Source organism: Dromiciops gliroides, chromosome 1, assembly GCF_019393635.1.
Source record: "Dromiciops gliroides isolate mDroGli1 chromosome 1, mDroGli1.pri, whole genome shotgun sequence".
Taxonomy (NCBI): Eukaryota; Metazoa; Chordata; class Mammalia; order Microbiotheria; family Microbiotheriidae; genus Dromiciops; species Dromiciops gliroides.
Window position 1 is genome coordinate 458,478,746 of NC_057861.1, and position 14,669 is coordinate 458,493,414.

A 14,669-nucleotide genomic window follows, 5' to 3' on the forward strand; every position below is an offset into this window, starting at 1 on the left:
CCCAACCATTACAGATACCAGGGGTGTTTCTTTAAATAACTGTAGATACAGAAGAAACATGATATTATTTGTTAATTAACCACATTATCCTGTAAACCTGCAAATCTCATTAGAAATTTATATGAACTTAATGTTGCTTTCCTTTAGTCTATCATAAGTAATTTAGGAGGTATTAGCCAAAGAAAACCCAGTTTCAAGTCTTACCTTTGACAAAAATACTGGCTATGTGACAAAAAGCAAGCTACTTGACCTCTCTGCCAAAGGCAGCTCATTAAGATTTAAGTTATAAGTGCATTACTGATTTGCATCAGTGGAGGGAGTCTTCATGCCAGGAGTTCCCTCACACTGATGAAATCACTCTCTGGTCCCTGCCAAAAAAGTCATTTGATAATCGTCATTAGCTCAGAAGTTCACATTGACTATTTGTACTGAAGAAAATTGACTGTATCAAATACATGGCATTAACCTTTAACTTCATGAAGTATGACACCTTGTTCTCATTCAATGAGTCAAAAGAAAAGAATCAATATTTGCTGTTACTATTAAATAACTTGACCAGATACTTCAAATTACATCAATACTTCATTATTTGGAGAGGAGCACATGGCAGGCCAGCAAAATAATTTATTGCAGGCATATGGCTTAGGGTCAAAATTTAAAGAGGCAAAAGGTGTGTGGAGTCCCCAGAAGCCTCACATTTGTACATCATAATTACTTTGAGAAGAAAATCAGAAGGCATTAACTATGGCAACAACTTAAGGACATCCAAAAAAAAAGGACATCGACTGCATCTGAACAGACAGGAAAAGACTCCAGATGTAGCAGTTATTTTAGTCTGTGTACAGTTTGATCATCGACTGATCTGCATGTAAGCAGCAGAAGCTCCAACCCACTTAAACAAGCAGTGAACTCTCTGGCAAATCAAAAATGGACAAAGTAACAACATTGGCTCATACTATTACTGTTTCTCAACTTCTGCTACTTAGAATTTGTGGGATCTTGAATAAGTCATTTAACTTGTCTGGGCCATAGTTTCCTCATCTATAAAATGTGGTGGTTGAACCAGATAATATCCTAAGAGCTTTCCAACTCTTTAGCTATAATCCTATGATAGAGAGCCTCAAAATGAGAAAGAGTTGGGTTCAAGTCTTGCCCATGACACATAGTGGTTGTGTAATAATACTGGGCAAGTCACTTAATTGCTCAATGTTCTAGACAACTATCTAAGACCATAAGTTACAGAGAAGATGCTAACCTAAATCAGTAGGGGGGATTTCTTCATCCAGTAGTTCCCAATACCAATGAAACCAAAGCCCAGTCCCAAACCCTCTCCTTTAATATATTCCAAGCAAAGGTGAACAAGGGCAATTATCAGATCAGTATACAAACTGAATTGTGAAGTTCTTTGCCAAGGAGGATAATGGAAGAGGAAAATGAAACAGTGAAAAACAGTAGAAGATAAAAAAGAACCTCAAGAAAGTTGGTCATGAGATCCACAGAAACCAAATCATCTCATGAACATTCACAGATGAAACCAGAATGTGGACAACAAACAGACTTGCAATGAAACAGATGTGCTATAACATTTTATAATAATTTCTTCTCATTGCTGATCAATGAACCACCCCCACTTAGACTTTACTACTTTGATACGTTAAAGACAAAAAATGCCATCAAAGACATAATAACAGATGGATAGCCTAATTGCTACATTGGTTTTCTCTTAGTATTAAAGAATGAGAATGTCCCCCTTCTAAGAATCACACAGGATGACAAAGTAGAGAGGGGGTAAAATCTATACCAGTAGTGGGAGTATTCACACTGGAAATCACTGTTCTATTAAAGGTTCAAAAGAGATTTTATTCGTTTTATCATAAATCTAACATTGGTTTAAGATCTCTATAAAGATTTTATACACTTACCTGATAATCCATATATACTAGCTGAAAACAATTCAAAAGTTGTCAGATCTTTATATGATTGTATGTTATCAATAATGCCTGGAATAATTTTGCATATTCAAACACCACCTCATTGCTGAAAGGCAGTGTGATAAAAAGAAAAAAAAAGCATGTGAAGACATAAGACCTGGGCTTGAGTCTTGGATCTACTCCTTACCAGCTTCATGGCAAATTACTTAACTTCCCCAAAGCTCCATTTCTAATCTGGAATATGAGTAGGGTAATACTTATGCTATCTACTAAAGGTAAGTCATCATTATTAATACAATAACAACCTAAGGATTAAATGAAAAAACATGAGCAAAGTCTATTAACAATTCAGTTTTTATCACCTATATTCATTTCAATTCCTACGTATTAAATATTGACTGTTCTGAGGCTAGTTAGTATAGTGTATAGAATGCCATACCTGGAGTCAGAAAGACCTGAGTTCAAATTCAACTTCAGACCCTTACTAACTCCTCCCTGGGGAGCTTACTTAACCATGCCTGCCTCAGTTTCCTCATCTGTAAAACTGAGCTAAAGAAGGAAATGCCAAATCATTCCAGTATCCTTGCCAAGAAACCCCAAATGGGATTACATAGAATCAGACATGACTGAAACAAATTGAATGACAACATGTTATGACCATATCAATAAGATAACATCCCTGAAGCTTACAAATCAGTAAAGGTGATACAACTCATAAAAAAATAACTATAGTAAAAATAGTAGAAGATATTGCATTTTAAAAGGTACAAAGGCAGCATCATTGCCTAGAAGAGAAATCAGGGAAGGAAGTCTTCATGGAGATAGTTATACTTGAGCTGAATCTTGAATAACAGATAGGAATTAAAGACAGAACTAAGAATCTGAGATGGAGGGAACCTTGAAAATAGGAAGGCATGTTCAGGGCCATATAACATAAGCTACAAAGGTAGGGTGGCACAAGACTGTAGATACCTTGAATGCCAGGCTAAAAATGTTTTCAAGAGAGGTAATGATATTATTATGAAACTTACATAAAGTACCCTGTGGTAGGCACAATTTAATTCAAAGTTCAATGCATTTTATCATTTGTTCTGCCATCAATACAAACACAGTGAGAAAGTAAAGCAGGTTAAAGCTGAAGAAAAACATTCTGATTTTAAGAGTACCTCCACTTATTCATAACTGGTTGAGCCTACTATTTCCTAAGTTATTACCCCTTATTTATCTACATGATTTATTATGTTCCAAAATATTTTAAGATTCATCCCCACTCACTTTAACACTGAAAGCTACTATTTCTAATTATGTAATGGTGTGTTCACATTAGGAAGACCTAACCTTTTTCTTGATTTCATTTTCTTGTTGTTTCAGCCTGTATATATGTATGTATGTATGTATGTATGTATGTATGTATGTATGTATGTGTGTGTGTAATTATTTGAGCCAGTAGTTATAGACTGTATAACTGTCCAGGTTTTAAGAACTTTCCTGCACTGAAATAACAGTTATATACAAAATTGGGGGGGGGGGGACTGTGATAAAAACAAATCCAAAACAATGTGAGTTTTTATTAATACAAATATGCCCTATTTTCCAATTTTCTTTTAAATGACAGGCAGCAAATAAAGTAGGATTATTTTTAAAAATACATATAGCCTCAGATAAGATGTTCACTCATCACTGAGTACTAATAGGTACCTTTTTAATTCCATATGTTGGACATATAAGGAATTTAAAATTCCTTTTAAATAAGCATTGATACTGTCTTAGCATATGTCAAGTAATTGACTTGTCCTCTTCCATAGACTATTTGTTCTTTCATTGTGAAAAGCATTTTAACAATAGCTATTAAAAAAAGAAATAACAAAACCCTACATATGCTCAAATGTTTTAAGCTTTGGATAGAATTCTTCATGGAATAATCCAATCTTAAACCACTGAATGTTCTTATTCTAATAGAATATACATTAGTAACCATCTATAAGAGAATATGCATAAAAATTGACATTTAATATGCAACATAAGTTGAAAACTTTATCCTTCCCAACATAGTTCAGAAGGAAAAATGCATCTGGTGTGACAATATGGCCTTGACATGTAAAATGAATTCAATGGAGAGAAAGATAATTCTTTTTTTTAAAGCAGGGCATCTTAAATTATGAATATGCCTTACCAACTTGGAACTAAGTATGGTAAAGGCAATGTCTACATGTTTAAAAAGTTACTTTTGGCTAAAGCAAACTCCTGAAATGCAGACACTAAGAAAGACATTCATGGATGCTAGCCACTTCATTCTAATTCATTTGTACATGGATCTCTCCCAAATATCTTTCCCTAGCAATCCAAAACTGATTTTTTTTCACAAATATCTTCAACCAGAATCATAGGAACAGTATGTGTTGGGGTAGAGAAATTGTTAATGTCTAATCCAAACCAAGAATAAGAGAAGAATACAACAAAATTGAAATGTTTTTGTACACATTTTCTGTCTTTAGAGAAATTATTTGTTGGCTATGATGGTCACCTTCACAAAATGTAGTTTTCATTTTTCCTGGTTTCTATGTTTCTAATATATATTTAACAGCAACAACAACAATAGTGGATATACATATGTGTATACATATGTGTGTGTGTGTGTATATACACACACACACACACACACACATATATAGTCTACTTTGCAAACCTTAAAGGTTAACACATGCTATCACATTATGATTTGTAAATAAAATGTAAATACTTGAGATCTGTCCTCCCCAGGACTAATGGAACAGTGAGGAGAAAACTGGAGAAGCTTCCAGACATTTGGACCCTCCCCAATATTTTAAGTTCCTAAGGCTTACCCTTACCACACTCCCAACTTCTCCCCCATTTCCCAACTATGGACTAGGAAAGCATCTAGAGTAACAGGTTAGTAGAGAGAAATGACCATTGCAGCTCCAAATACCTAGATTAAATAAGATGGAACTCACCATACCCATACTTTGGGTTGGGAAAAGGAAGTAGCTAAAGGTCAGATTTAGTACAAGTCATGAGTATTCATTTAAAAAAATCACAAGTATTCATCTCATTTAAAAAAAAAAGTTTGTAAAGGATGGAGAGGAGACATTGTATAGATGTGGCTCCTATTGCACCCTTGTGAAATAGAACATAGAATCAAGGTGAAAATCCTAGTGTTTAGGGTATCGAGAACAGGATCTTTCTATCTCTGGTAAGATAATTCCATTCCATGGGACTGTGGGTGGGGACAGGGGACACTAGGGAGGAAAGGAAAAAGAACCACCTCCTCATAATGTTAATTTTTTTGCAGTAAACATTTGGGGGGTTGCTTTTGAATATAGAAAATAGAATTAACTAAGGTCAGTGGGTAAACATGGTTATGGTATATAGTAATAAAATGTGGAAACATTTTTAAAATTATAAACAGCTTTGCAAAATGCACCGGATCCTATGGGTAAACAAACTGCTTCCTAGGTGCATTTTATGGTAGACCACTTGTATTAACTAGTAATTTTGAAGGTTCTTTCTCAGGTAATAGCAAAACTTAGCATTTCTAATGAATCTGCAGCTCTTCTCCATGAAGGAGTAACTTTTATATCTATATAGTTCTACTGAATAAGTGAGTAGATATTAATTTAAGGATATGTACTATTAATGAACATGAAGATCAATATGTTGCTTTTGAAAATTTATCTTGATCTAAGATCAGTAATTAGGTTTAGCAGTTAACAGTCACAATAACATCTACAAATAAAACAATGAGTGATCCATATTATAACTTTAGAAAACCAGTAACATAAAAATAATTCCTATATAAGAAATCAAAAGTCCATTAGAACAGTTTGAGTATTACTGTAAAATTCTTATACATCAGATTTGTAATTGCTCTAAAGAATGCAGGCTAAAATTGTATTTGACACTATCTTATAGTGGGTTTAACTTTAGTTCAAAATAGTTTTGTAATATTTTTAAAACAAAAACTCTTTCTAATTTCCAGTATGAAGGAGTTTTAAAAGCTTTAATGAGGACCTGTGGATTTAAAAGTTCAAACACCCCTGGATCAACCCTAGAATAATAAACTTGCTTAACTATTTCCCACATTTTTACACAGAAATAGGTAAGTTTTTAAAAAATAGTTATACTCCTTTAATTTGACATTAGAATTACTCTCCCAATGTTGATACCCAGTAATTCATTGCCAAAATTATGAGTTAGGATTTCCCCTGTCCTATCCTCAAAATTCCTCTTTAAAAAAATAGCTTTATTACAAATGTATGTATATATGTACACCTTTCTTGTGTGTGTTTTTTATGTCATAGCATCCTCTGATTAAAAAGCACCCAATAGTTTGAAATGATTGACTCACAAATTTTATCCTTTCTCTTTTCCCCAAAATGGAAAGTTCAGAAAATAATACTTAAAGATACTTTCCAACATAATTCTGGATTCAAAGAAGGAAGAAACTCCACATGAAATTTGTAGTTCTCTGTTTACTGAACATTTAAGTTTTTCCCAAACAATAGAAAAGGGGCAGGGGTTTATTTGCTCTCAGCAAAATCCAACCACTCACCTAATGAAGGAAAAAAATCCTTTTCAAACTAAAAACTTCCTCTGGTGCCTCATCTAGCAAAACACAGTCCAAACTCAGTCTAATTATTGTCATCATTAACTTTTCAGCAACTATAAAGCTCAAATAAAGTAAACTGTCTAAAAGAATCTAAACCACTGAGAACATTCAAACGTTTAACCTTCTCTCACATTAAAGAACCTTCCAAGAAATACTTGAAAGGAAAAAAACCACCACCACTTCCAGACGTTTAGAAGGAGTGACAGGACTGCCTACAAAAATCATACCCCAAAGGTAAAAGTGCATTTCGCGTCAAAAAAAAAAAAAATCCTCTTTCTGTCTGGCCAATAGTCTGAAAGTTGTATTTGGTTCGTTTTTTAAAGTAACATTCTAAAACAGAACAAGTTTAGATAGGACAAAGCAGAAACTTGGGAAAAGTAACCTCTAAATAACCAAGAGAGTCTCTAACGACCCACCTGTTAGGTAACACCAGAATTTCTTAGTGGAAGACAAGAGGTGTACATAAGCAAGATACAAAATTGCAAGTCGTTTGACAATCACTTTAACCACATTTATAATCACCTCTAACTCTCCCTAGCCCCTTTCTCTTGGTAGTTGCTTCAAATGAAAACAGCGCCTCTGAGAAAACCTAGCGACGCACCCTGCCAGCACCGCTTTTAAAATCCATTTCCAAGAGCAACATTCCATTTTTCTAAAGCCCCACTTTTGCCAGCCTGGTGATTTCGGGTGGCAGGTGTCATCCCTGAAAGTGAAAGCAATTCAGAACGGACATTCTATATCGTCTAGGGAAAGATCCCCATTGAACCAACAGAGAGAGCATCAATCTCTCCCTTCTCTCCATCACTTGTTGGACACCTTTCAGGGCAGCAGTAACTTTTGTGTCTGCCCCGCCACACGCTAGTATCTCATCAATCTTAACTCTGGGACCCCGAGAGGAAGGAGAGGGACCCCTTACTCCTTCAGTCCCAGAAGAATACTGATACCCACCGTACAGTTCCGGGGCGTGAAAGTGCCCAACTCACCTGGCCGCTGCCCCGTGGTTCCTCCTCGCCTTTCTCCGGGGTCCCAGTCTCAGACGGGGCAGGCTCCTGCTCGGGGGCTGCGGGCTGAGGAGGCAGCGGTGGCTGCGGAGGCTCCAGGAGCTGTTCCAGGCAGGCTGTGCCGGGCAGAGAGGAGCTTTTCTGGTGGGACAGGTGGGCTCTGGGGCCCAGCCGCTTGGAGCCCTCATCGCCTGCCCGCTCCCCCCGAGGGGGCGGCTGAGGCGAGGAGGAGACTGAGGAGGCAGAGGAGGAGGGCGCCGAGTCTGGGGAGCGGCCGCCAGGCGGCGTCGCTCCGGCCGCGGCCGCGGGCCCCTTCCCAGCCGGGAGCAAATGCTCCCGGATTCGGCGGCGCAGGGCGGACCCTTGCTCCGCACCGCCTCCGCCGCCGCCGCCACCGCCACCGCCGCCCGGTTCCAGGGGCTCGGCTGAGGAGCAGCAGAGGTTGGGCTGGGAGGAGGAGAAGACTCTGTCCAGCACCTGCTTCCTCTTCTTGAAGCCGCTCCACCTGCTGCCTCCCAGCCCATCGCGCTTGCCCCCCGGCGGAGGCGGGGAGGGCGATGGGGTCCCTGCAGTGCGGCGCTCCGGCCCGGGGACGGGCCCCGCTCGCCCGCCCCCGCCGCCCTTGCTCTTGCTGCCCCCCAGCTGCAGGTTCTTCCAGAGCCGGGCCTGGAAGGAGGAGGAGGCGGAGGAGGCGGGCGGGGGCTCGGGCTCAGCCGCCGCCCGGGGCTCCATTCTCCTCCCCCTCTCCCCTTCCTCCCCTCCTCCTTCTCCTCCTCCGCCGCCGGCTCCGTCTGCGCCTCCCCCCAGAGCCCCTCGGCGGCGGCGGTGGGGGCCGCAGCAGCAACAACAGCAGCCGCAAAGCCCGGCAGCCCCCAGACGCTTCAGCACAGCCGCTGAGGAGGGCTCCGGACTGGCCGCGCCGGAGCTCCTGCCCCTGGACTTCGCTCTCGCCTCCCCCTCCTCCTCCGGCTGGCCGGAGCTGCGGCGGGATCCAGGCGCTGCTGGGAAGCGCAAAGTTTCTGATCCCGGACTCGGACGTGCCCAGACGTTTGAGCCACCCAGGCCCGGTCGCCCTCTCTCCTCTTCCTCCTCTTCCTCTTCGCTGGCTCCCGGCTGGGGCGACAGAGCAGACCCTGGCCGGCTGGTCTTGACGCTCTTGGGACCGTGCCGTCGGGGTTCTGGCGTCCGGGGCTGGCGTAGCCGGGGGCTACAGGGGTAGCTAGTGCGGGCGGCGGCAGGTGTTGCCTCCAAACCCGGGAGGCACAGGACTCGCGCATCAGGGAGCCAAAGTTAGGAGATGCTCCGAGCCCCCACCGGCTCCCTTGCGGCACTCAGGGACATCGTTCTGCTGGTGGGCGGGCAAGAGCCAGGATGTCACCTTGCAAAGGGTGGGAGAAAGATACCTCTTCGGGGCTCCAGCGACCGTGGTTCACGCAGTTCATTCGGGACGGGCAGCTGGTCAAATGACGGTCCTCAGGATACCTGGAAGAGGAGGAAAGGAAGAAGAGGACACCGCCTCTGAGTGCTCCCGTGTGTTAATCCACAGTAATTAGCCAGCCTGGCTGTGATTCGGAAATGGATTCGGCTGCCTCTCTGGGATGCCCACTCCGAGCCAAAGGCCAGAATTTTGTTTCTGTTGCGTCTTGACTGGGTTCTCATCCACCCCGCCCAGCCTGTGTATTTGCATATGCACAGACCACAAGTTGTATCTGGGCCCTTCGGTTTGTGATGCCTAGCATCGTTTAGGGTTAGCGCTGAAAATTCTTCGGGAGCTCACAGCCTCTTTGGGGAGATGACATAAGAAGCAGAGAGGTGTAAAGAAGTGAGGAAACCCTGAATTTAGAGGCTAATTCGAATTTAGACACCTGGATTCGAGTCTTGAAGCCTATATGCACATGCCATCTGTGTGACTGAGCATGGTACATTTTCTGGGAACTTAAGTTTCTGCGTTTGAAAAGTGAACTACTTTACTTTATTTCCCCCCCTTAAGGATCCTAGTGGGTTTCTCTTGGGTTTGTTTACGTGGGGACATTTGATTTGTTTCATTGTAAGGCAAATGGGAAGGGCTTTGGTGAATGCTCCTTTTTCTGGAGCCTATATCTAGGACCTTCTTGCTTTGCTAAGGGTCATTCCCTTGTGGGTGTCACCACTCCCTTTCCCCAACGTCACTCCTCCCCCCCATCCCCAGCCCTTATTTATTTCCAGCATGGGAGAAGGGGGGGGGGGGGCGGGGAGGGAGATGGAATGGTCCACATTCTAAGGTATTTTACGGCCATAATAGAGTTTATGTATTTAAATGTGTTATGTGCCTTGAATGAACTTAAAAATGGATAGATAAAATAGGAGATTGTTAATGAAAACGTCCTGCTGTCTTCTCCCCCTAAAAAATATATTTTTCTGCTACTACATTTGATTTTCTTTAAGTCCTTACCTCGGGAGTTCATAAGACCTAAGTTCAATTTCAGTCTCATATGCTTTTACTAGCACTCTAACCCTGAGCAAGTCACTTGGTTTCTGTCAGCCACAGTTTCCTCATCTGTAAAATGAGGGTAATAATAGCACTTACATGACCAAATGAAGTAATAATTGTAAAGCACTTAGCACAATGCCTGGCACAGGGCTATATAAATATTAGCACCAACACCATCATCATTAACATCATCAAGATCTAGCCTCAGATACTAGCTATGTGACAGTGGGTGAATAACTTAACTTTGATAAGTCTGTTTCCTCATCTTTAAAGTGGGGGTAATAATTGCACCCACCTCCCAGGGTTGTTTTTAGGATCAAATAAGACATTTGTAATGTGCTTTGCAAACCTTAAATTTGCAAACCAGCCTATGTAAATTCTAGTCATCACCACCACCACCACCGCCACCACTGCCACCGCCACCATCATCATCCAGCTCTTTACCTCCCTCCTCACCCCCGCCCCCCAGTGCTCTAACCCTTAGTCAAACAGGAATACTGACTCAGTAGATGAGTAAAGAAAGTCCAAAATTCATAAAAATCAAAGCCTTTAAAACCTTTGAAAGTAATCAACCTTAGGATTCACCTAATCCAATTCTCCCATAAATAATAACAATGGTTCTTATTTCTATAATACTTGAAAGTTCGCAAAGATGTTTACATTCACAGCAACACTATAACATATTACTATTAGTACTATTATAAACCCCATTTATAGACTGAGAAAACCCATGTTCAGAGAGTTAAGAGGGGAAGAGAGTTCAGAGGTTAAGCTGCTGACTTGCCCAGGTAGAAAGGACTTAAACCCAATCTTCCTCATTCCAAATCCAACATGCTATACTTTACCTGACTCTGCCTTTCCTGATAGCTAGGAAACTCAGACCCAGAGAAATAAAATTACTCTGGTCAAGGTCATACAGGTTAAGAAGCTGAACCAGAATCTGAACTCTCATTCTTTGAATTGAAATTCATTCCTTTTTTTACTACCTTATGTCACTTTCCCTGTATGGACTTCTGGTATGCCTCCAATGTTGACGTAGCAGAAGTTCAAATCAGAGCTGAAACCTAGCAAAAGAAGTTGCACTAGTATCAAGATATCAGAATAAAGGGGAATAGCTATCACCAATGCCGTATTAGAAAAGGTCTTTGTTCCTTTATATCATACAACTCCTAGTCAACAAGGATCTAATCTGTATCCCAATTTCTTTGGAAGAGACTAACACCTAAACCATTAGCTAACAATAATTAGCTTATAATGATTTAAAATGAGACACTTTCCAGGGGTATCTGCATTTTAATAAGGTATTTTTTAAATTGACAAATTGTAAAATTCAATCATAATTACGGATGAAATTCTACTCATGTACTTCAAGTTCAACGTGGCATTGTCTGGGTTCTCAAAGACTATACCAGCATATCCCCAGCAAAATAGACATTTGGGCAGATCCTATCAAGATGGAAAAGCTTCAAGTACAGCCAAACAGTGGGCTATATCTGCCATGGAAAACAAGCTTAATTTCTTTTGGCTATAACAACTCACTAAGTGAATAGATACACATGTACATTTGTCTATATGTATATGTAGCGAAGTATGTTTATGGATGGATGTATATATGGGTATATATCTGCACTGGTGAATACCTCGAAGCTCAAATTATAAAATTTAATTCAAATACTTATTAAATATTATAAAATTATAAATACTGGGCTAATCCTATGAATTGGTATACTCAAACTATCTTTTTCTTTAGGAATTTCATAATCTGCTAATAAATCAATAGACAGCTTTCAAGGGCCTGGGCAAAGTTCTGTCTTTTCTGTATTACTAGAAAGAATTGAACAACAAATGAAGTTAAATGGCTTAAAACATTTTAAATAAAAAAATAAGTCATCAACAAGCATTTTTCAAACACTTACTATGAGCAAGACACTGTGCAAAGACACTGGGGAAGGTCCAAGAGGGTGGGGAAGGGGGGAATTCCCTCTCCTCAAAGAGTTAAGGACAGGCAAACAATTATGTAGAAGCAAGATACATATGGTAAAGAGCTGAGATAATAAAGGGAAAGCACTAGGACTGAGAGAGGGTGGGTCAAAAAAACCTTATAGAAGCCTTAGCTGCAACTCAGAGGAAGCCTGGGAAGCCAGGAGGTGTAAATGAGGAGGGAGAGAATTCCAGGTGTGGAGGACAGTCAATGAAAATGCTTCCAGGGTGCAGCTAGGTGATGCAGTGGATAAAGCAGGGGGCCCTGAATTCAGGAGGACCTGAGTTCAAATCTGACCTCAGACACTTGACACTTACTAGCTGTGTGACCCTGAGCAAGTCACTTAACCCTCATTGCCCTATAAAAACAAACAAACAAAAAATTTGTTACAAAAAAAAAAACAGTGTTAATAAAACTCACCCGTACCTTCTAATTTGCTTATTATTCTTTTTTACTTAGAGTTAACTTGTCATTGTATTTGAAGGGCCCTAATTTTTTTTTCCAAACTTGAACAAGACCCACGGAGCTTCTCCCAGTCTGTGAATGGTCATGTTCCCAAAATTTTACTATATTAAACAAAGATAAGTGTTTTTTCTCAATGTCCATTCCCAAAAAGGATATAATTTCCAAGATTATGAGGCACTCAATTTAGTATCACTCCCCAAGAAGAGAGAAAATGTCTCTCTACAGAATTAAATGAGCATTTGGGTAATTTCCATAGTGACATGCCACATTTTCTAGCAACGAATAAAGGCAAAATTTATCCCAAAGTATGTTTTGACCCCCACCACCAACTTTGGTAAGTAGGACATTTTTTAAAAATAATAAACATTATATTTAAAGTTTGGTGCTCCAAATTTTATCCCTCCTTTTCTCCCTTCCCTAACCCCTCCCTAAGGTGGTAAGCAATCAGATTTAGGTTATACATGTGCAATTATGTAAAATATTACTATATCAGTCATTTTCTATAAGAAAACTCGAATAAAAAAAATGAAAGAAAGTGAAAAATATCATGCTTCAGTCTGTGTTCAATCAATATCTTTGGAGGTGGATAGTATGCTTAATCATTAGTCCTTTGGAATTGTCTTGGATCATTGTATTGCTGAGAATAGTTAAGGCATTCATAATTCTTCAAACAATATTGCTGTCACTGTGCACAATGTTCTCCTGGTTCTGCTTACTTCACTATACGTCAGTTCATATAAGTCTTTCCAGGCCTTTCTGAAATCATCCTGCTTCTCATTTCTTATAGCACAATAATATTCCATCACAATCATATACCACAGCTTGTTTAGCCATTCCCCAATTTAAGCAATTCCTTTGATTTGCAATTCTTAGCCACCACAAAAAGAACTTCTACCACTTTTAAGGTTAACTTTATATTCAGGTGGATTGATTTAACATCCAACTGGTCCTTTGGACGAGATAAATGTAAAAATAGTTTTTGAGACTTCAGTAGGGGAGCTTTTGAGATCCTAGGGAACATCCTTGCTGACTTTTTTAAACCTTTCTGCTGGTGGCTTTTATTTGCTTATATCCCCAGGACTACTTTTCAAATGGAGTTAAGAATTGCTTCTATCTGAGAATATTCTACCTGGATGTTTCTACCTGGAATATTATTTTAGCAAATGACTGTTGTTTAAAATCCTCTGGCTCTGAGTGACCAGAGTACCAGATACAGATAGAGATCTGAGTACCAGATACAGGACAATGACCCTGGTGCTCTTTGACCAATGATAGGGACACCCCCCCCAATGTTCTCGAATGTTCACTGAACAGGATGAGTGGACTCGCTCAGTGACTGGACCTGGGAAAGAGGTGCTTGCCATGGCAATTGTATACTGACATCTGCTCTTGGCACTTTCTGTAGCGTCCCCTCCCCTACAAGATAGCTTCATCTCATTACTTCCTTTGATCGCTAAGCCACAACCCCACTGCTCCTTACAAACTTTGAGGAAAGGGGTGAGGGAGTTGGGAGAAAAAAATACATCAGGAATAACTGACAAGTTGGATCATATCCAGAAGAGGGCAACCAGGATGATGAGGTCATTGGAGACTCTGCCATATAGGGACCTGTTGAAAGAATTAAGTGACTTTTGGTCTGGTGAAGAACTGACTTTTGGTAGATGCCTTCAAATATATGAAAGACTTTCATATGAAAAAGAAGCTAGATTTATTTTGTTTGACCTCAGAAAATGGAACTAGGAACAATGGGTAGGAATTTCAGAGAGACAGAGTTAGGCTTGGTGTAAGGAAAACATTCCTATGCAATATATGCATAGAGCTATGGAAAAGTGGAACTGCCTACCTCTGGAGGGGGCGTCCTCCTCCTCATTGGTGGTCATCAAGCAGAGATTTCTTAATTACTTGAGAGCTCCAATGTGGAGGGGTTTCTCCAGGAGAGAAACAATTTGTACAAATTGGACAAGATGGTCTCTGGTTTCCTTTCCACCTCTTAAATTTGGAGATTCTGCAAATAGTTTCTCTTGATGCTCTTTATTGTTTAAAAGTGCAATGCCCCAGAGTTGTCCCTATATCCATCTTTTAAGTTTTATCTCAGTTTAATTTCTAAGTACTAGCTAATTAAGGCAAGTATTATTTTAGCTATTTTACAGATAGAAAAATGTCACACAGTAGTTAATTAGTGGAATAAGTCAGG

The 14,669-nt window shown here is 40.2% G+C and overlaps 1 protein-coding gene across 5 annotated transcripts in view; it reads right to left on the reverse strand.

The window, feature by feature from the left end:
* MCTP1 (multiple C2 and transmembrane domain containing 1) overlaps positions 1 to 8,419 on the reverse strand; it is a 793,635-nt gene extending 785,216 nt beyond the window's left edge. For all 5 annotated transcript variants that reach the window (XM_044001060.1, XM_044001042.1, XM_044001050.1 and 2 more), the window contains exon 1: positions 7,542 to 8,419. In XM_044001060.1, the coding sequence (XP_043856995.1) occupies positions 7,542 to 8,291 (750 nt within the window). In that variant the 5' untranslated portion in view covers positions 8,292 to 8,419. The remainder of the gene's footprint in view (positions 1 to 7,541) is intronic.
* Between the last annotated feature and the right edge of the window lie 6,250 nt (positions 8,420 to 14,669).